Source organism: Pogona vitticeps, chromosome 1 (genome assembly GCF_051106095.1).
Source record: "Pogona vitticeps strain Pit_001003342236 chromosome 1, PviZW2.1, whole genome shotgun sequence".
NCBI lineage: Eukaryota > Metazoa > Chordata > Lepidosauria > Squamata > Agamidae > Pogona > Pogona vitticeps.
The window spans coordinates 34,641,555-34,662,311 of NC_135783.1; the positions used below are offsets into that span (position 1 = coordinate 34,641,555).

At 41.8% G+C, this 20,757-nt stretch overlaps 1 protein-coding gene across 2 annotated transcripts; it reads left to right on the forward strand.

Moving 5' to 3' along the window:
* Positions 1 to 3,586: 3,586 nt before the first annotated feature.
* Positions 3,587 to 20,282, forward strand: C1H1orf115 (chromosome 1 C1orf115 homolog). Of its 2 annotated transcripts, none has more exons than XM_020786616.3 (2): positions 3,587 to 4,047; positions 17,894 to 20,282. In XM_020786616.3, exons 1-2 carry the CDS (start codon positions 3,730 to 3,732, stop codon positions 18,011 to 18,013), a joined length of 438 nt encoding a protein of 145 aa, XP_020642275.3. In that variant the 5' UTR covers positions 3,587 to 3,729; the 3' UTR covers positions 18,014 to 20,282. The 2 variants fall into 2 exon arrangements, with proteins under 2 accessions (XP_020642275.3, XP_072846631.2); XM_072990530.2 differs by lacking the exon at positions 17,894 to 20,282 and adding an exon at positions 4,906 to 5,303.
* Positions 20,283 to 20,757: the final 475 nt, after the last annotated feature.

Here is a 20,757-nt window from a genome sequence, read left to right on the forward strand (position 1 = left end):
GAGAGAGCAGGAAATATTTGAGTGGCTAATGGAAGGACAAGGAAATTAACCTGGAAGAAAAAAGTTATCAGGCAGTAATGCATCAAAAGACAGCACAGCATGGAAAAGGTACGATTTTGCACCTCACAGAATAAACTAACCAGTCACCACCCTGCTAGGGGGAGCATTGGGAGTTATGGTCCAAGTTCTACTAGAAAATAATTTTTTCACACTGCTAGAGAAGGAATGTGGAGGAAAGCCACGTGATTTTGAAAGTAACGATCTGTGTTGGTTCTAGAGTGGATAAGAAATGAATATGAACATTTAAGAAGGAATATATCACATAATTGGTCTGACAAGAAGTTAATGATTTTGGAGCAGAATACAGTGGGGTCTTGACTTGAGAACTTAATCCGTATTGGAAGGCGGTTCTCAAGTCAAAAGGTTCTCAGGTCAAATCTGCATTTCCCATAGGAATGCATTGAGAACCATTTGATCTGTATCTGCTCTTTTCCGTCCATAGAAACTAATGGCAAGCTGCTATTCCGCCTTCGACCACTGGAGGGGATATTTTGTTTCTTTGTTTCTTAGGTCAAGAAAGGTTCAGGGAAGGCAGGGAAAATACAGTCCAGGCAGTACAGTACCAGGTAGTCCGAAGACTGTCTCCCAATCCACTCTCTAAACGCTGGGAGGAGTGAGGAAGCAGACAGGCACCCTTTTCACTGGCCAACAGTTAACTGAAAGTTCAAATTTTGCACTTTCCCTGCCTCCCACGTGGGTTTTTTTCAGTTCTTAACTCAAATCTAACTATGTAAGTCAAGTCAATATTTTCCTATGAGAGTGGTTCTTAAGTCAAAATGTTCTTAACTCAAGCCGTTCTTAAGTCAAGACCCCACTGTACAGGATCCATGAGAAGAGACTAAAGCGAAGCAAGGAAGGAAAAGACTGCAGTAGATAGCAAATTACCAGTTAAGAGGACCTGCTTGATTCTGTCTGAGTGCTGTATTGCTTCAACCACAAGAAAATAAAACAAGACTCAACCTCATTATGTCCAAACGTGCACACACACTTAGTACTAGAAATCCAGGAAACAGAAATACATTGAGAGGAGAAAGGGAGTATGATGAAATGCTTTGTGACAGCTCTCACTGGGGAAAAATGTGTGCAGTTCTTAATATCCTGCTAATTAAAAATTGTTTTAATGCAGTGATTAGACAGTGAGGCATGGGATAATATTTAATGACTTGATAAATTACTTTAGCAGCTATATCCAGTGAAAACAAGGATAAGCTTATTAATGAATTCCTGGCAACAAGATACCAAACTAAAGGATAAATAACATGCTGTAGTAAACAGAAGCAGGAACAGGAATAAGGATTGCATCTGTATTTACGCAAACGGAAAAATTGGTCCATCCTGTCAAAAGCAGCACTGTGGGAGACAGGAGAGGGAACCACATCAAAATAGGTAAGGAACTAGTAAAAGAACACCTAGCTGCTTTGAATGAGTTCAAGTCTCCTGGACCTGATTGTTTACATGCCAGGGTAGTAAAAGAATGGGCAGATGGGATCTCAGAACCAATGAATGAAATCTTTGAGAGGTCCTGGAACACAGGAAAACTGCCAGAGGACTGGAAAAGAACTGATGTAGTTCCAATCTTCAAAAAGGTGTGTGTGTGTGGGGGGAGTGGATCCAGGAAACTTGTAGACCAATCAGCTCAGCATCAATACCTGGGAAAATCCTGAAAAAATTAATCAAGCAGCAGATTTGTGAGCACCTAGAAAATAACAAGGTGATTACTAGAAGCCAGCATGGGTTTGTTAAGAGCAGGTCATGCCAAACAAATCTTATTCCCCTCTTTGATAAAGTGACTAACTTAGTGGACCAAGGAAATGCAATGGATATAGTTTACTTAGACCTTAGTAAGGAATTTGATAAGGTAGACCACAAGCTACCATACCTCTGCGTAAGATAGAACAAAATGGGATAGGCAGTGCAACTACCAGATGGATTTGCAGCTGGCTGACCAACCGCACTGAACGTGTGGTCCTCAACGGAATCACATATACATGGAGGGAAGTGTGCAGTGGGGTCTCTCAAGGTTCTGTCTTGAGCCCAGTACTCTTCAACATCTTTGTCAAGAGCATGTGGTTAACGAAATCTAGTTTACAGTTTTCTTCCTATATACCTGGTTAATCAGTTTCTATAATAGTTCCCCACTTAAGGAAAAATGTTCATGTGTCTCCAGGCTGAAAAGGCTAGCCTAAGAAAGCAACCCAGGACTTCACCTTCATTATCAGTTCAAAATCAACTAGGAAAGGTAGTGTGATTTAATATCTGGAATGACTCATATAGATGTCTGACACATACAAATACCTATCTACTGATGTTGTCAGGTTGCCTTGACCCCAACCATGCAATCACTTGCCTGAATAAATCCTGGAAGAGGGGAATGGCGGATTTCTAAAGCATGTTACTTTGTTAAGCATGCCTTATGTTAGAGCCAACTGAAGTAATTCTGTTGCCTGAAAATGGAGCAGCAAATGATGCCCTCTGCCAAATCAGCACCCAATAATCAATTAGCCTATATTGTCACATAATACAGAACACTGTGCAAGGGCCTTCCCCTACCTTTGGCATAAAAAATACAAACTAAATAATTAGCAGTGTTTTCAAGGGGGGGGGGCTGCCCTATCCTGTTTTTTTTCTGCAACAGTCTTGTGCCAATTTAAAAACTAACAAATTTTATTTGGCATAAGCTTCTGTGGCCTTTCAATGACTACACATTTGAAGAAATGGGCTACCCCGCACAAAAGTTTATGCCCAGTAAAAACCTATCTGTAAGTGGCCAGAAGACTCTGCTGTTTTTTGTTACATAGGGCCGGACCTGCTTTCATGATCTGTTGGATTGCATTAATAAAATAGAACAAGGAGAAGACCCTGGGGTCCCCAAGATTACACAAATACAAGAGCGAGTAATACTTTTTATTGGACTACTAAAAATTAAACAATTTTAGGGGTCCAATAAACGGTATCCCCCCAGTCTCAGAATAGGAACATGGTGAGAAAACTGGATCCAATGGTTTTTAAATAGAGAGGGATTTAGGTCAAGGGCACACTGAGGCCAAGGTGTAGCTTGTTATTTTCCTACCACTGGTACAGAGAAAGCCCTTCTTAGACTGTTATCGCTGCTTCTCACAAACCCACGTCCTTAGCACCGTTTGGAAACGTTCCTTTTTTCAGACTACCACTCCCAGAATTCCCGCGGGGCCAGAATTATAGTCCAGAAAAGAAACGTTTCCAAGCTCTGATTTTATTTTCCCAGTTTGGGTGTGGGTGTGTGTGCGTGCTGAAGTGCTGGGACTTTTCGGCGCCACAGGAAACAGCCTCCCTTGGTCTGCACTGTCAACAGTGTCCCGCAGGGCAGTGGACGTTGAACTTTTGAAGGAGGCCCGCGACGCGACGGCGGCCCGAAGGGAGGAGGAGGGCCGCCTTTCCTCCCGCCCTCTCCGCTCGCCCCCTTTCTGAGGGGAAGCAGGCGGCTTCCCGGTCGGGGAACCGCGGCTGTTGCTGCGCCAACAGCCGACGTGGACGTGTCCCTTGTAGCTCCACCTGTTGCTTCCCTCACGTCAGGGCCCGGCGAGCTGCTCGTCGTCGCCTGCCGTTCTCCAGGGAAGGAAAAGGCGCAAAGGTATCTTCCTCGCCTTCCCAGGGTCGACCTGATTCTCCTCAGGAGGACCTCGGCGCGCCATGACCGTCGGGGAGAAGCTGAAGGCCAAATACTCACGGCGTCGTCGAGGACCCGTGGAGGATAAACTCGCCATCCTCGAGAAGGAAGAAAAGCAGCCGCAGCAGGAGGAGGAGGAGGAGGCAGGCGAGGGCGGGAATCCGCGGCGCTCGGCCAGTCCCCAGCCTGAGGACGGGGCCGCCTGCGCCTCGAAGAAAGTCTCCTTTGCCATCCTCTCGGAGAAATATGAACCTCTAGGCTGGAGTGGGGAGAAGGCGCCGGCCGGGGAAGAGGCGCGTAAGGGCAAAAAGCGCAAGAGGAAGCTCAAGAAATACGGCAAGGTATGGAGGGCAGCGGGGAGGCAGCCGAGGACGGCGGGGAAGAGGCCGGGGGGGGGCCCTCTGGCGTGGGGAGATCGCGCCTTGGACGAGCGATCCAGGGAGCGGGCACAGTCCTGAGCGGAGCTTGGGAGAGCTTTTTTTTTTTTTTAAACTGGACTGCAGCTCCCCGAATCCCTTTTTGGACTGCAGCGCTGGGGTATTTAGGGAGTTGTAGTCCAAATAAAAACTCCCCCCCCCCCGTGCTGCGCCTCTGAGCCTCTCATCTCCTCCCTCCCCATCCCCGGGACTTGCTCATATTTATGACCCCGTTACTCAGGGTTCGCCCTCGCTTGAGCCTTGAAATAGGGCCAAACTTTGTGGTAGGTTTGAACTTTGCAGCCTCCCCGATCTGGCTGCCTAAGTGGGATGGGGCGATCAATCAGATGGTGGATATGCAAACTCTTCTCCCATGAGCTAAAACTAAACTTTTTTTAAACTGCTTTGAAAGAGAATGAGAGGGGATGGGGACAGATTATTAATTGGTTAGTTGAACCACGAAAATGGCAAAACGGCTCCACGCTCCTGTATGATTTGTATTGCAGTTGTTAAGAGATGAAATCGCATTCGAGGGCAGGGACCCGATATGGAAGGGAATGTTAAGTTTTCCTGTTATATTGCATGTCGGGGATATGTTTGTGTGAACGTTTCTATTCGGACGCCTGTTGGGGCAGTGCATTGATCTTTTCTGAATTGCAATCTCAGCCAGCATATTCACATGTCATCGCAAGGGTATCTGCAGAAATTTGGAATAGAGGGAGCAGCATAATGGTATATTTGCATCTTTTGCATGCATCGTCCTGCTGCTGTGAACGAAAACAGCACTTGAGGATAGCGGCAAGCAATTCCCTTGCCCACTGAGATCTCAGGTTGGCCACAGTTTGGTTCCTGATATGGTTATATGAAGCCCCGTAAACTACTTTGACTGGAGGAGGAGAGAAGGCGGTCCACCCCAAAATGGTGAGATGAAGCAACCCATTATCACTTGGCGGTAGCCTGGAGCAATGCAGTTGTGTATTTTCAAAAAGTTGTTTGAGAAGGAAGGGAAGAACTTTTTATTTCCTGGAACTGATGATTAAATATGCATCTTGCTCCAGTTATGTAAGATTACAGGGAATTTGGTGGAAAGTATTTTTGTGTTTTTTTAGTTTTAAGGCAAATGAATGGGTTGTGGAGATGAACAGGGTGTATGCATTACTTCTCCCCCATGCCATTACATACTACAGATTTTTTTAAAAAAATGATTACATGATATTCCACATCTGCATTAAGTATTTCAAGTTCCTTGTCTTGCTTGCTGTTACGAAAGTGGATTGAAAATGTTTCTGTGTTTACATTGAAATTCCTACCTTTCAAATAATCATAACATATTAGGAGGATGTTAAAGGACTAAACAATTTCTAAAATATATATCTATTAAAATAAGATAAAATAAATAATGGTAGCAGAGAGATCTTACTATGCTACAACTAAGGGATTTCCATAAACTAGATAGAATCATAGAATAATTGGAAGGGGCCTATAAGGTCATCAAGTCCAACCCCCTGCTTAGTGGAAGAATCCAAATCAAAGCAGATCTGACAGATAGAATTTTCTCTTGAATGCCTCCAGTGTAGGAACACTTACCACCTCCGGAGGTAATTGGTTCCATTGTTGTACTGCTCTAACAGTTATTTTTTTTATTCCCGAAGTTATTTTTTTTCCTAATATTCAGCCTAAATCTGGCTTCCTGCAATTGAGTCCATTATTATATGTCCTAATACTGAAAAGGCACTGTCTTTGATCACAATCTCCCTAACTTCCGTGGGTGAAAGGGTATGAAACAGAGTGTCTGACGGTTGTATAGATCTTATGGTTCCAGCCATTTAAGGGATTATAAATGAGATCTAGCATTTTGGATAGGGCTAGAAAGGGGAGCAAGATAAGAACTTCTTTGTTACAGATAAAGAAAGTTGAAAGAAATTAGAGATACAGTATGACATGAACTACACCAGTTGAATGGAGAGAAAGGAACACATGGATGCCTACTGGTCTTGAGTATGCTCACTAAGTATAAAACTATGGTCAAATGTCTCAAGAAATATTGTTGTTATATGCCCTCAAGTCACTTCCAGCTTAGGGCAACCCTGTGGATTAAAAACCTCCAAAAGATCCTATCATTAACAGTCCTACTTATATCTTGCAGGCTAAAGGTTGTGGTTTCATTTATAGAGTCAATCCATCTAATTTTAGTCTTCTTTTTCTGTTACATTTCTCTTTCCTAACATTACTGTCTTCTCCAGTGTGTCTTTGCTTTCTCATGATATATCCAAGGTGTGATAGCCTCAATTCAGTAATTTTTAGCTTCTAGAAGCAATTCAGGTTTATTTTGATTTAGAACCCATTTGTTTGTCTTTCTGGTAGTTCATAGTTTCAGTAAAGTTCTGCTCCAAAACCACATTTCAAATGAAATGATTTTATTCTTGTTGGCTTTTCATTGACCAGCTTTCACATTTGTACAGAATAATTGGGAATATCATAGTGTGTGTGAGAAGTGTGATGCATAAAGCCCAGGAATTCTTACATTTAAGGAACTCCTTAAAAGTAAGAACTCTAGCTTCTTTCACAGCTGCCCTTCCAAGTTTCAACCTTTTGTTTTCTAGCTGTGGTCTCCATTTTGATTGATGTTGAACTAACAAACATAACATCTACAGTATACCTGAAAGGTATACTGTATATATAAGGCAGACTTAAACTAAAGCGGCATTAAAATCTGGGGTGGGAAAAGTTACCTTTTTGGACTGCAACCCCCAGAATTCCAGAGACAGCATGGCTAGGAGTGACCATACTGGTAAATCTCTAGGATCAACAAAGATATGGCTCCAAACATTTTAATTATACCAGTAAATAGCACACATGCCACCTGGTATTATAGTGCTGAAATGAGGAAGACAAGAGGTAATCAACTGTTGTTTTGAAGAAATGTGAGCTCTTTTTGGAATTTGCTCAAAACAAATTAATTGGCTTGGAATTCTTTAATTCCTTAATTCAAAGTCTTTGATATCAAAATCTAGTAGGTGGTGCTTCAGTTTCTAGGAAAAAGCAAAGCAGATACCAGAAATATGAAATCTGCCCACCAGTATCTTGGAAGATCTGATTGACTGACTGACTGACTGACTGACTGACTGACTGATTGATTGATTGATTGATTGATTGATTTGGGATGTAATCTCTTTTATTCACAGAATGTGAAAGTAATTTGTTGCAAGTAATGCTTCAACTGTAATAACTGAGATAATTGGTGTGGATGGAGAGTGTTTCTCTTGAAAGTAATGTAACAACTGGTAACATCATTATTTTCCTTCATGTAATAAGTTACATTTACTAATTGTTACTTCTGGGAAGTAAAAAATGTTTTGAGACATTTGAGGTAGCCTTTTAGGCTATTTTCTGTCTGGTTTAGATGGATTTCTTTTTCCAAAAAGAAGCTAAAAAGCAATGGAAAGCATGGAGCAATGTAACAAATACCTCAGCTAGTTGCTTTTTAAAATTTCAGTGAATCCACTTTTCAAAAGTGATGAGTAACAATTCCTTTTAAAAAACATTTTTTCTAAGCTCTGTGTCTTAACTGGGTAACTGGGAGAAAGGCAATTTTTTCTCAGCCCCATTCCTTGCCTGAAAAATATGAGTAGCTGTCCTTTGCAAGTTGCCTCTGAGGATCGGTTAGAGAGCATATAAAGGATATCATGCATGACAGCTTGTTATAAAAATAACTGAACTGAGACCAACTATATTCAAACAGTTTTTCTGCAAGTCACAGTGTTCAAGCTTAGTTCAATATCTGAAAAAACTGTATGCTTGTGAGAATAGAAAATAAGGAAAACATATTGGAAGTGCTGACTCAGTTAAAAACTGCTATAATTTGTTGAGTTGCTCTAGTTAAAATCTTTTATGTTACTTCACACACATTTGTGTCTTGGCTTTATATTTTCCAGTTCGTTTTAGGATCTCTGCCAATGTAAAGGTTTAAAAAGGCTCATCAGATCCTTCTTCCTTCCTTCTTCAAGATTCCATTATAAAATGTTTGGTTCTTTATCTCTCTCTTCAACATTGATCTGGAAACACTCAAGGAGGTCCTCACCCCATGTCACCAAAGAAGCTATCACAGTTACAGTGGGGTCTTGACTTGAGAACTTAATCCGTATTGGAAGGCGGTTCTCAAGTCAAAAAGTTCTCAGGTCAAATCTGCATCTCCCATAGGAATGCATTGAAAACCATTTTATCCGTATCTGCTCTTTTCTGTCCATAGAAACTAATGGGAAGCTGCTATTCTGCCTTCGACCACTAGAGGGGGATATTTTGTTTCTTTTTTTCTTAGGTCAAGAAAGGTTCAGGGAAGGCAGGGAAAATACAGTCCAGGCAGTACCAGGCAGTCTGAAGACTCCCAATCCACTCTCTAAATGCTGGGAGGAGTGAGGAAGCAGACATGCACCCTTTTCACTGGCCAACCGTTAACTGAAAGTTCAAATTTTGCACTTTCCCTGCCACCCACGTGGTTTTTTTTCAGTTCTTAACTCAAATCTAAGTATGTAAGTCAAGTCAATATTTTCCTATGAGAGTGGTTCTTAAGTCAAAATGTTCTTAACCCACTGTATTACTACTCACTTCTTTTTATAATTAATATAGAGGGCACTCTCAAGTTGGTGGACTGCAATGTTCTTTAAAATGTAAAAGGGAAAATACAGTACCTGAAAAATGTCCAAGTCCTACTTTTGGGAAAAGGCTGATTATGAATCTAATGAATAAAGAAGAACTGGAGATTGGATGTTAGCATGGCTGTCTGGATTTTGGATACAGCCGATCTCAACAGTGATGTTGGGTTGTGTCCAAGCCAGCCTCCCAAATTCTTCAGCCAGCAAAGTTCTTATCCTTTCTACACCTCTTTGCTTATTTATTTTACCTTGGATGAATACTTGCGACACAGTCACTGCTTTTGGTGTCTTACTATGTGGCCAAAGTATTGTAACTTTTGCATTTTATGTATTTTATGATCTTTTGGTCTTTATTGACTCATTTTTGAACATCTTCATTGTTACTTTCACAATCCAATAAATTTTTAGTGTCTTGCAAAAAAATAAAATAAAATAAAAATCCACATTTCGGGTGCTTTATGTTGCTTGTGTCAAAGTCCACAATTCCTTGTTATACAGTAGAACCCAGAATGTATGGCACTGTGCAATATGCCTTCTCAAATACAACACTAAATTTTTGTTGCATATTACATTTTAATCTTAAGAAAGCTTCACCACAGCTTTTCAATAACAGTCAGAAGAGAAATGGCTATCTCTGTTTTGACTGTTATTGCATAGTTTGCACTCACTGTTCATTCAACTAAATTCCAAGTTTTATCTGTCAGCAAAGATATTTCGTTTACCTTTGTGTTCTCAGCTCTGATGATATATTAAGCATAGTGTCACTTCGCTGTCTTTCAAAACCATCCTTAAGGTAAAACTTTTACTCCTGATTTGTGTTTACAAAGTGGTCACATTTGCTTTTTGCAGCACTATTATCCCTTTGCCCTCACTCACACACATGCACCCAAAAACACTCTTTAATTTCCCCATCATCAGTTTAGATTGTCAGCTCCTAGAAGGCAGGAATTGGAGAATCTATTACTTACTTGCTTGTTTGCTTGCTTGCTTGCTTATTTGTTTATCTATTTGATTATTTATTTATTTATTTATTTGCTTATAAAACAAAGTAAAACATCCTGTAAATGCAAACAGTAATGTTTAAATAATTCCAGAAGAACAACAGAGATTGGTTTATGAAGAGCTGCATGAGGGTTTTTGTTTTGTTTTATGTTGTTTGCAGTAATCCACCAAACAGAATGCTGCTGTTGCAGCACAAACAGAAATATTTTTAGGGGTGGGGAAACCAAATAGTTATATCTGACAAAGCAGCAGCCTGGATTCTCTCCCTCCCTATGCACACACACATTTCTTTCTTTTCTGTTTAGAAGAAACTGGTCCTATGAGCAGCTGATATTCAAACAGATCAAAAGAGAGAGCTGTCATTTCAGTCTGAAAAAGTCTTTAGGGTTTTATCCATATGACAGATGCTTCACATCTCTTTGTTCTGCATTTCACGGCATCCTTATTTTGACAATATTCCCAATTAGCAAGAAGTCTGAGGTTTGTTTTATACTCCCCCTCCCCTGCGACTGACAACAGAGGAACAGAGAAAATAACATTCCCCACAGAGTGGTGAATATGTGACTATCCATGTGTTTTTGAACTGCAGCTTCCGTCTCTAGCCAGCATAGCCAGTGGTGTTATATGATGGGAGTGGCAGTTCAACAACACTGAGATGTCCACATGTTCTCTGTTCCTAATGTAGAGAATGTATCACCATTGGGGCTTTATTGTTGGTTTACTTCTAAAGCTACCAGAAAGTAACTTCTTCTTTCTGGACTATACACGATGCCATTGAATTGAATTCTTATTGTCATTAAAGCCCTGTGTCCCACCTATTTATTAAAAATATTTATACTCCGCCTTTCTCCTCAGGAGGACCCAAGATGATTTACTGTATTAAGACAGTATTAAAAGCTAAGAAATACTACATTATTATAACTTTATAAATAAACAGATATATTTAAAGTACTGTAGTAGATAAAAACAATTCTAAGAAGACATTAAAAACTCAAAAACAGTCCCTTTAAAAAAAGCATCCAGACACTGAGAGAAGGACTGCCTGAAGAGAAAGGTATTTGCCTGCTTGCAGAAGGACAGCAAAAATGGGGCCAATCTGGCTTCCCATGGGAGGAAATTCCAGAGTCTGGGAGCAGCAGAAGAGAAGTCCCTCTCCCATGTCCCCACCAAATGCACTTGTAAAGGTGGCAGGACTGAGAGAAAGGCCTCCCCCAACGATCTTAAAGCCCAGGCAGGCTCATAGAGGGAGATGCCGTCTTTTAGATAGCTTGAACCCAGGTCGTTTAGGGCTTTATAGGTTAAAACCAGCACTTTGAATTGTGCCTGGAAATGGATCAGTGGCCAGTGGAGCTGTTGTAACAGGAGTGTTATATGTTCCCTGTAACCAGCTCCAGTTAGTTACAGGGAACATATAACACTGCGGCATTTTCAACCCTCTGAAGTTTCTGAACACTTTCCAGGGGGAGCCCCATGTAGAACATACTACAGTAATCCAGCTAAGATGTAACTAGGGCATGTGTCACCATGGCCAAATCAGAATTCTCGAGAAACAGGCACAGCTGTCATCCTAGTTTTAACTGTGCAAATGCATTCCTGGCCACTGCTAAAACATGGGCATCCAGTCTCAGAGACAAATCTAGGAGCACCCCAAGCTGCACATACGTGTTTTCAGAGGGAGTGTAACCCCATCCAGCATCCTTATTCCTTGATCTGGTTTTCGACTGACCAGGAGCACCTCTGTCTTATCTGGATTAATTTTCAGTTTATTTGCCCTCCAGTCCATCACTGACACCAGACACTGATCTGGAGCTGAAACAGCTTCCTTGGATTTAGATGGAAATGAGAGATAGGGTTGGGTGTCATCTGCATATTGGTGGCACCTGTTCTTATGATTGTGTAATCTTGGGGACAACACAGCCTTTCCCTTGTTCTCTCCAGAAAGTACTATCAGGTAACATGATAGTCAAAGTCTAACATGCAGCAGTCATATCAACCAAACCAAAACTTTGTATTTCATAACCATGAACTGTTATTCTTGCTCTTTCCTACAACTCTCAGAAAAATATTTACATCCAGCCTCTCAAAAATAGTACTACATTGCCCACAGGAAATAAAACCAGGGAAACCAGTTACATTGTTTATTTGTCTGGGAGAGTACAGGGCTTCTTGTGGAAATCAGGGCTCTATTGTTCTAGCAGAAGCACAGTCGCTGCCAAGATGAGACAAAGAGGTAAAGGCATTTTCTTGAGGTCATGTAGTGAAGGACGTGAGGATAATTCCTTTTAAGTGTAGAGTTTTTAATGCTATGAAGTTTCTTCAGAACAAGATGAAATTGTGCATATTTGCTGATTCAGCTTGTGAAGGAATGATTTACCCTAAAGTACATCAGCTGTTTACAACCATCTATTAACATAGTTTTTCCTCAAGCACTTAATACTGTACATTATTCCTCTTTTTTGCTTGCCCTTTTCATGATCCATGTCATTTTTTTTAGAGTGTGCTAGCTTTCAGGCCTCATACTTCTCTGTTTCATATGTCTCTGGCCTAAAGAGTTCTAGAGAACTCAAAAGCTTGCTCACGGTTTTGTGTCCTTATATTGTTGTAGCTCTATCTTTGATACAGCAAGCAGGGAGCGAGAGAAAGAGAGATGTTTTAAATCAGTGACCACAATCCTATTGGGAATTTATGTAATTCTAATTGCATAAATCATGGCAGTGAATTGCTATTAATTAATGAGCTGTCACCTGCTTTGGTACATGAGAAAGAATGCAAGTGGTAAATTGTTAATTAGTAGTAGTTTTACCACTTTGATTTATATGGTTGCATTTATGCTAGCTTAAATCTCCTAAAGGTTTCTGACCAATAATTCTCTTTTGGCATATTAATTGGTCCTACTCAATCTGTTAGCCTTTTGTGACTTTTGATTTTTTTTCTAGTGAACCTGCAGGATTATGTTAAATTTTGTCTATACACAAGAGTTATAACACAGAGTTGGTGGCCTTACTGGCTAGGCACTCCAGCTACGTGTCTGATGCAGTAAATCCAGAATAGAATATCTGAAACTGATGGGTGTCTACGTCAACCTCTGCCTAAATCATCCATCAAGAGATAACTCCATGATCTCTCCATCTAGCCAGCAAGGCCATAAAGGTATAGTTATAAAGGTGGTCATTGTGTAATTGTGGTCATTGAGTCCTTGAATTGTAGAACAGAAGGGATCTCAAAGAAAGGATCAAGTCCAATCTGCAACAGATGCAGGAAATTCACAGCTAGAATATCCTTCACAGATAGTTGTCCAATCTGTTTGAAAACCTCCAAAGAAGTGCATTCTGCTGTTGTACAGCTGTTAGCTTTGAAAGCTCTCCCTAATAAATGGTCAAAATATCTTTTCTTGTAATTTTAATCCATTTGTTTAGATCCTTCCCTCCGGAGAGCAGAAGACATGTTTGCTTAATCTTCTACATTGTCGTCGTTATGTGCTGTCAACTTGCCTCTGACTTATGGTGACCCTATACATGAGCAATCTCCAAAATGTTCTGTCTTTAACTGCCCTGCTCAGATCTTGTAAACTCAACACTGTGGGTCCTTTAAGGCAGCGGTACCCAACCTTTTTCGGACTGCGGACCAGTTGGGGGATGCTGGCTCTGTATGTGGAGGGGGTTGGGGGCACCCCTGCGCTCACAGGTGGGCGTGTTGCGTTCACCGGTGGGCATAGGAGGGTGGAGATCAGTGTCTGCAGCCCAGTTCAAGGAAGCCCACGGACCAGCACTGGGCCATGGACTGGGGGTTAGGGACCCCTGCTTTAAAATGGGGTCCCCAACCTTTTTAATCCTGTGAACTGGTTAGGGAAGGCGGGGCACCCCTGCACTCGTGCGCATGCGTAAAGGAGCAGGCATGTGGGTGCATGCACAAAGGAACAGGAGGATGCTTGTGCAGGTGTGTGCGTGCTTCTACGCATGTGCGAAGGGTGCCACTCATGTGGGCTTGTGTGCATATGTGAAGGGCAGTGCAGCACTCGGGGGCACTCACACACATGCACAAAAGGGTGGGGGAGTGCTCACGTGGGTGCAGGCATGCACGTGCATGCACAAAGGGGCTGTGTGGGGGGAGTGCGTGCAGGGGTGGGGGGCAGTCTGTCTCGGCTCAGGCCATGGACCAGCACCATGCTGCGGACCAGGGGTTGGGGATGTCTACTTTAAGGAGTCAATCCATCGCATATTTGGTCTTCGTCTTACCTGCTGCCTTCCACCTTTCTCAGCATTATTGTCTTTTCCAGGAACTGTGCCTTCTCATGCGGCGTCCTAAGTAGAACAGCCTCAGTTTCAACATTTTTGCCTCCTGAGATGGTTCAAGGTTGATTTGATCCAGGACCCACTTATTTGTGTTCCTGGCATTTACAGGATATTTGCAAAGCTCTCTTCCAACACCACATTTCAAATGAATCATTCCCCCCTCAATCATCTTTCTTTACTGTCCAGCTTACATACCTATATATGATGATCAGAAATACAAAAGTGCAGATTATTTTGATCTCCAGTGACACATCCTTACATTTGGCTATCATTTCTAATTCTTTCATTGCTACCTTTCCTATTATCAGTCCTCTTTTGATTTCTTGGCTGCAGTCTCTGTTTGGATTGAAACAGGGTATACAGAATCAAACTATTTCAGTTTCTTCATTGTCAACATTAAACCTGTGTTGTTCTTCTTTAGTCATGATTTTTGCCTTCTTAGCATTGAAGTGCAATCCTGCTTTGGCACTTTCTTATTTCACTTTCACTAAAACTTGTCCCAAGTCATTGCTGCTTTCTGCCAGTTAGATGGTTTCATATGTGCGTATCTTAAATTACTAATGTTTCTTCTGCCAAATTCCACTCATTCTTCATCTGAATCGAGTCTGGATTTCCATACAATGGATAGAGATTGAACAGATAAGGGGATAAAATGCACCCTTGTCTGAAACCTTTGCTTATAAGGAAACCAGTCTTTCTCTTCATATTTTGTCCTAATGGGATTCTTGTCCACCATGCAAGCTGCATATCAGGACAATCAGGTGCTGAGGCACATCTGTTTATTTCCGAACAACCCATAGTTTTACAACACTTCAAATATTTGAAGGTGGCTATTTTTAAAATTCTGTATTTATATTTAGTTAAGTCATCTGCTTACAAAAATGTCATTTAAAATGTTGCATTCTAAAATGTAACAGGTTCAACAAGGGTGGTACACTGCATGTTCTTGAAGGGAGCTGTCATATTACTAGTTAGTCATATCTTCTCCAAGGAAAACATACCAAACCTGTTCTTATAATCCCTTCACAGACTTGCTGAAGGATCAACAAGTGATTTCTTCCTAGGCATACAATGGCCATGGTTCTGTGGCCAAGCAAGGCAGACATTGACATTGCATAACCTCTTGCAAAGTCAACCCTCCCCAGACTAAAGGAAATGACTTGGATTCCTGAGATTTTCATTTCAAGTGCATATACTCCTCCAGTTTAGAATATTTGCAGTGCTAGTACAGCATCCTTGCATGAGCCAGTGCTGGGGCTGTTTGATGTGTTAAATAATGAATCACATTGGAATGGCTGGAATGTCTGTTTTCATCATCCACAGGTTGTTGTTTTCAACTCCTTTTTCTCCCTAAGGCTAGTATGAATAAAGTAAACATTACCTTTGACCATTTTAAGTCACATCCAAAGTCACAAGAAGATGAAATCCATATGGTATTGTTATCTTGTAGACCCTGTTGATTGTCTATATGTATATTGGCTTCTCTTTTCAAGTAGCATACAAGAGCTTCATCCCACTCCATATTATTCTCACAATAAACCTGTGACCTAGAACGGATTGTGTACTTATTAGCTGCCTGGCTAATAAGTACATGCCACCAAGTGGGTTCCGACTTATGGTGACCATTTACAGTGTTTTCTGGATTTAAAAAAATGCTCAGAAGTGATTTACTGGAGGGTGGATTTTGACCTCAGGCTCTCAAATCTGAGTTTGACTCTTCAACTGTTACATTGCCAGTGTTGCGTAATAATTAGTGTTCGCGTGGAACCAAGGAGATCCAGATTCTACTACAGTGGTGCCTCACAAGACGATGTTAATCCGTTCCATAGAAATCGCCGTCTTGCAAAAACATCGTCTTGCGAAACCAAATTTCCCATAGGAATGCATTGAAAATTAATTAATGCGTTCCTAGGGGAATTTTTTTTAAAAAAAAGGAACTTAAGGGTTAGGGAGCTGGAGAAGCACCATGGGAGGAATGGCGGGGGGTCCCCTCCCCGCAATCACAAGCTTTGGAGGTCCCCCCACTAGTCCTCTGATGGTGCAGAAAAAGCCTGCAAAGTGCTCTAAAGCCGGCCGGGTGGTTTCGGGGCACCACCACCAGGGCTCTGATCGTGCAGGAGAAGCCATCAGAACCCTGGCGGGGGTGCCCCGAAACCACCCACGCCCGCTTTAGAGCACTTTGGAGGCTTTTCCTGAAAAGGCAGAAAAAGCCTGCAAAGTGCTCTAAAGTGGGTGCGGGTGGTTTCGGGGCACCCCCGCCAGGGCTCTGATGGTGCAGGAGAAGCCATCAGAACCCTGGCGGGGGTGCCCCGAAACCGCACTCCCTGGCTTTGGGGGTCCCCCGGGGCTTACCTTGCAGCATGGGAGGACTCGCGCGGGTCCCTCTGCTCAGCGATCGGCGTTTGGAGAGGCTTGACTGAAAGCAATTTTAAAGTTCCCGCCTCTTCCTCCAGCCTTCGGCAAGCCTCGGAAGGGAAAAGGAGGGGGAAAAGAGCATTTTTTTGGCTCAAGAAGAGGATCAACTAAAATTAATAAATAAAGACAAAGTACAGTGGTGCGTCACAAGAGGGGTGCCCCGTTTAACGATGAAACTGCATTACAACGAACTTTTTGCGATTGCAAAAGCGATCGCTTTACGATGGTTTCAGTGGGGGAATTTCGCTTTTCGATGATCGGTTCCCTGCTTTGGGAACCGATTCTCGCAAAACGACGATTTTAAAACAGCTGATTGGCGGTTTCAAAATGGCCACCGGGTAAAAAAAATGGCTCCCCGCTCTTTTCTGGGACGGATTCCTCGCTACACAGGCAGCGAAAATGGCCGCGCTATGGAGGATCTTCGCTGGACGGTGAGTTTCAAGCCCATAGGAATGCATTAATCGGGTTTTAATGCGTTTCTATGGGCTTTTTAATTTCGCAATACGTTTTAGTTCTACAGCGATTTCACTGGAACAAATTAACATCGTAATGCGAGGCACCACTGTAATTGCAAAACTCATAAAGTGCAGGAATAATGAGGGCTCAAAAAATTTTGAATTTCTCACCAGTCAGTCAAAACTTTCAACAGTCAGCATGACCAGACTATAGCCTTGCAGTTTATTGGGAATCGCTGATTTATACCCTCAGACTTGCGTTGTTTTATTACCTGCATGCCTGCAAGATCATGAAGCTTGCATTTTGAATGCCTTTCTTTTGAACGTCTCCAGCAAAAATAAAACTGAAAGCAAAAGTGCCCAGCCTCTTAAGAAGCCATTGTTCCCTCTCACCCCAGGATGTGTCTTTGTTTGGTTGAAATTGGGAGCAGGGAATCTCTATATTCTCCAGCATGGGACTAGTCTACATTCTCCTACAGAGTTATATGTCAAACGCTCTTCTCACAAGAAGAGGGCAGTTTTCTTTTGCAATGGGAGGGGGAAGGGGAGGACTGCAGGATTAGAGAGAGAGACAGACAGACAGACAGACAGACAGTCGGAGGGGAAGGAGGCAGGCTGGGAGGGAGCTGTGACTCGTCCAGCAGCATTTTTCACTCTTCACAGATGAGTGGACGAGTGCATTTTTCAAGCCTTGTAGATAATATTACAGTCAGGGACTGAAATGAAAACATGCAAGTCCTCACAGCTGACCATTCAGGGTAAAATAAATTTAAAAAACAGTGCTGGAAGGAAAAAAAATATTCTCTGAAGAATCTGGGAATTCCCAGGATGCCACATCCAAAATCAGGATAGCCTTGATGGCACCCAGCCATCCAGTAGGAGAGAAGCAACAAAATGAAATAATTTTGCTGAGTGGTTTCCATTTTTTAATGGTGTTTGTCCATTTTTCTTTCAGAATGTAGGCAAAGCACTGCAAAAAGGCTGTCGTTATCTGATCCTTGGCCTCCAGGGTTTAGCCAATGCCTACTCATCGCCACTTGGAGTGGCTGTTTCAATAGCAACCGTGTTTCGTTAGATGTGCAGCCTGTGACCTCTGACACGAAGATGCCAACAGTGACGGACATGACAGATTCTTCTTTGCTCACACACTTTGCCTTCATAAGTGCCTGCAAGCTGGCAGTAAGAACAAATGTATCAGATTAAACATTTGGGGTGACATATTTGCTCTTGTTTGAGCAATTTTCTTACTGTTTTCATAAGCACTTTGTGGGAAATCATATCAAAAGAACGTGTGATACCAAAGGTATAAAACTTTTATTAGGTAGGCCAGAACTTATAGTACTTTTACACATGTACATGTGCACATGTAAAAGCTGTGGAGGAAGAGGAGGGGAGCAACAGGAGCAAGAGAGAGGAAAAGTTGGAGAAGGAAAAGAAAGAAAAGGAAGGCAATAGAAAAGAGGAACTTTTTGCCCTTTTTTCTGGCAAGGCTGCTTTGCTTTTTAAATGTTGGACGGTGGCTTGGTGTACAACAGATCTCTGTTCAAATAAAAGCTGCATCAGTAGAATTACTGTATGCTAAATCCAGGAACACTGGCAGAACCAGGCAAAGCTAAGAAGAGGTGTGGGATCAGAAAGGGAAATTAATTCACAAAATAAGAATGTAGAGGCAGTTATGCATGTTTGCACTAGGTCAACCACACAGGCGTGCTATTGGCAATCACAAGCACAATCCTGTGTCCAGCAGAATAGTTTGCATGAGTTTATTTCAGATTACAACATAACAGATTTGAGACCAAAGTATTAAAACACACTTTAAATCAATAGATCTGCCTTTCCCAAGTTGGAGCGTTAAAAATATGCTGGACTAAAGCCACTGTCATCTCCAACAGTCATGCTAGCTGGGAAGCATGTCGCTGGAGGTAGCTGTTGCTAAGTCCTATTATCAGTGGATTTCTGTTTAAGGGAATCTTTTAGGACAGTGGTTCTTAACATTGGGTTAGTCAGGTGTTTTTGAACTGCAACTCCCAGAAACCCCAGCCAGCACAGCTGGTGGTAAAGGCTTCTGGGAGTTGCAGTCCAAAAACACCTGAGTAACCCAAGGTTAAGAATCACTGTTTTAGGAGATCAAAGCTGCAATCCAGTAGTCTTTGGGAGGGTGTCTTGGGGACCAAGGGGAAAAGTGAGTGATATGACTCTGTGGGCCGAGGAGGAAATCACCCCATTCTCCTTGCCATTCTGCTTTCACCATGATTAGTTCTTTGGAAATTTCTGTCAGCACTCTATCTGATGGCACAAATGACAAAAATAGAGTGTGGATCATGGGATGGTTTGGATCCTTGTGCTACTTGAAAGTAAGGGAAAAGAGTAACAGATGGGAAGGGGAAGGGGATTTAAATGACACCTTCAGACCTGTCAGTTAAATAATTAACAACACTAAGCTTTTGTTTCACAATAAAAGGGCCTTCTTACATGGTCTGACAGGATTTAGGACTAGCACCTGATCTCCTGCATTAAAACTATGGTGCTTTGCTTTTGCTTCCCCCCCCCCACACAACTACTCACATCACCAAGACACTATCTACAGAGAGACACCCGTCTTTACAAGAACATATTACAGCTAACCACATGGGGAAAAACCCATTCAACTCATTCCGGCTTGAAGAAATAGAAGCCCCCAGCAGCAGAGAGAAAAAGCTGCTTTGAGAGCAAAAAGTGCTGGACCAATTTGAATTAGCCTTTACATAATACAATCAATTAAAAATACTTTGAATCCACCCATTTTATAAGCGGAGCAAATCCCACAATATTTGACCATATAGTTACATTCAAAGTTGTGTCTCTTATCAGGTTCCAGAAGTTGCACTAACTATGTTACACATTCCACTTTACCCAGTTGCAATTAAAGCAAATGTACAAGATCAGATTGCCCATGTATATAGAACAGATGTTTATATTTTGGTATTTAATAAAACGCATATTCCTGAACTCTCTTCGGTGCCAAAAGGAGGGAGTCACATGTACAACTGAATGGGAAATGTATGAAGCTGGACTGTGTAGTTCAGCCATCAAGGTTGAAAGAAGTCTTTCAGCACTGTCATTTAAAGAAGAATTATCTTGTTCACTGTTGACAAAACAAAAAAACTCAAACTTTTGTATATTTCTAAATGAAAAACTTCTGTTTAGGTAATAGGTAATTCTGTATATCTTTTATTTCTTCTTTCCCTTACAGTATTCATGTACACATATTTTTGAAAACAGTTTTTAAAGACTAGATTGTTGTACTTTTCAGATACCAAAGACAATTATGTACAAATAAAAATTAAACACATTTAACTAGACAACAGTGTGACTGTAAAATGTTTTTGATTCTCCAGATACCTTTGTTTGTTGAATAAGGGCTGGGGACAAGGAGCAATAATACAATGCTGTGGTTATGGAACATGTTGCTTATGGATGGTCTGCTTTTCATGAGACATTGGCTGAAATCCAGTAGGGTAACCTATGCTGCGTAAGGCTTATAATGCCATCAACTGTGGTGGCTTTTCAGAAATTAACGATTCCAAATACCTCTCCCACCCCATTCCCTGATGTCTCCAAGGCTCCCTTGAGACCCTTTTATCACTGAGGCAGTATTGGAGGCGTGAGGTGAGGCAGACGTCTTTAATTTTTGAAATCATCCTCACAGTGGTGATTTTTGGACATTCAAGACTTCCCACCCCACCCCATCCCACAATGTCCAACAGTTTCCCCATGATGAAAAGGATCTCAAGGAAGCTTTAGGGTCTTAGGAGAAGATTGGAGTTTTTTAAAAAAAAA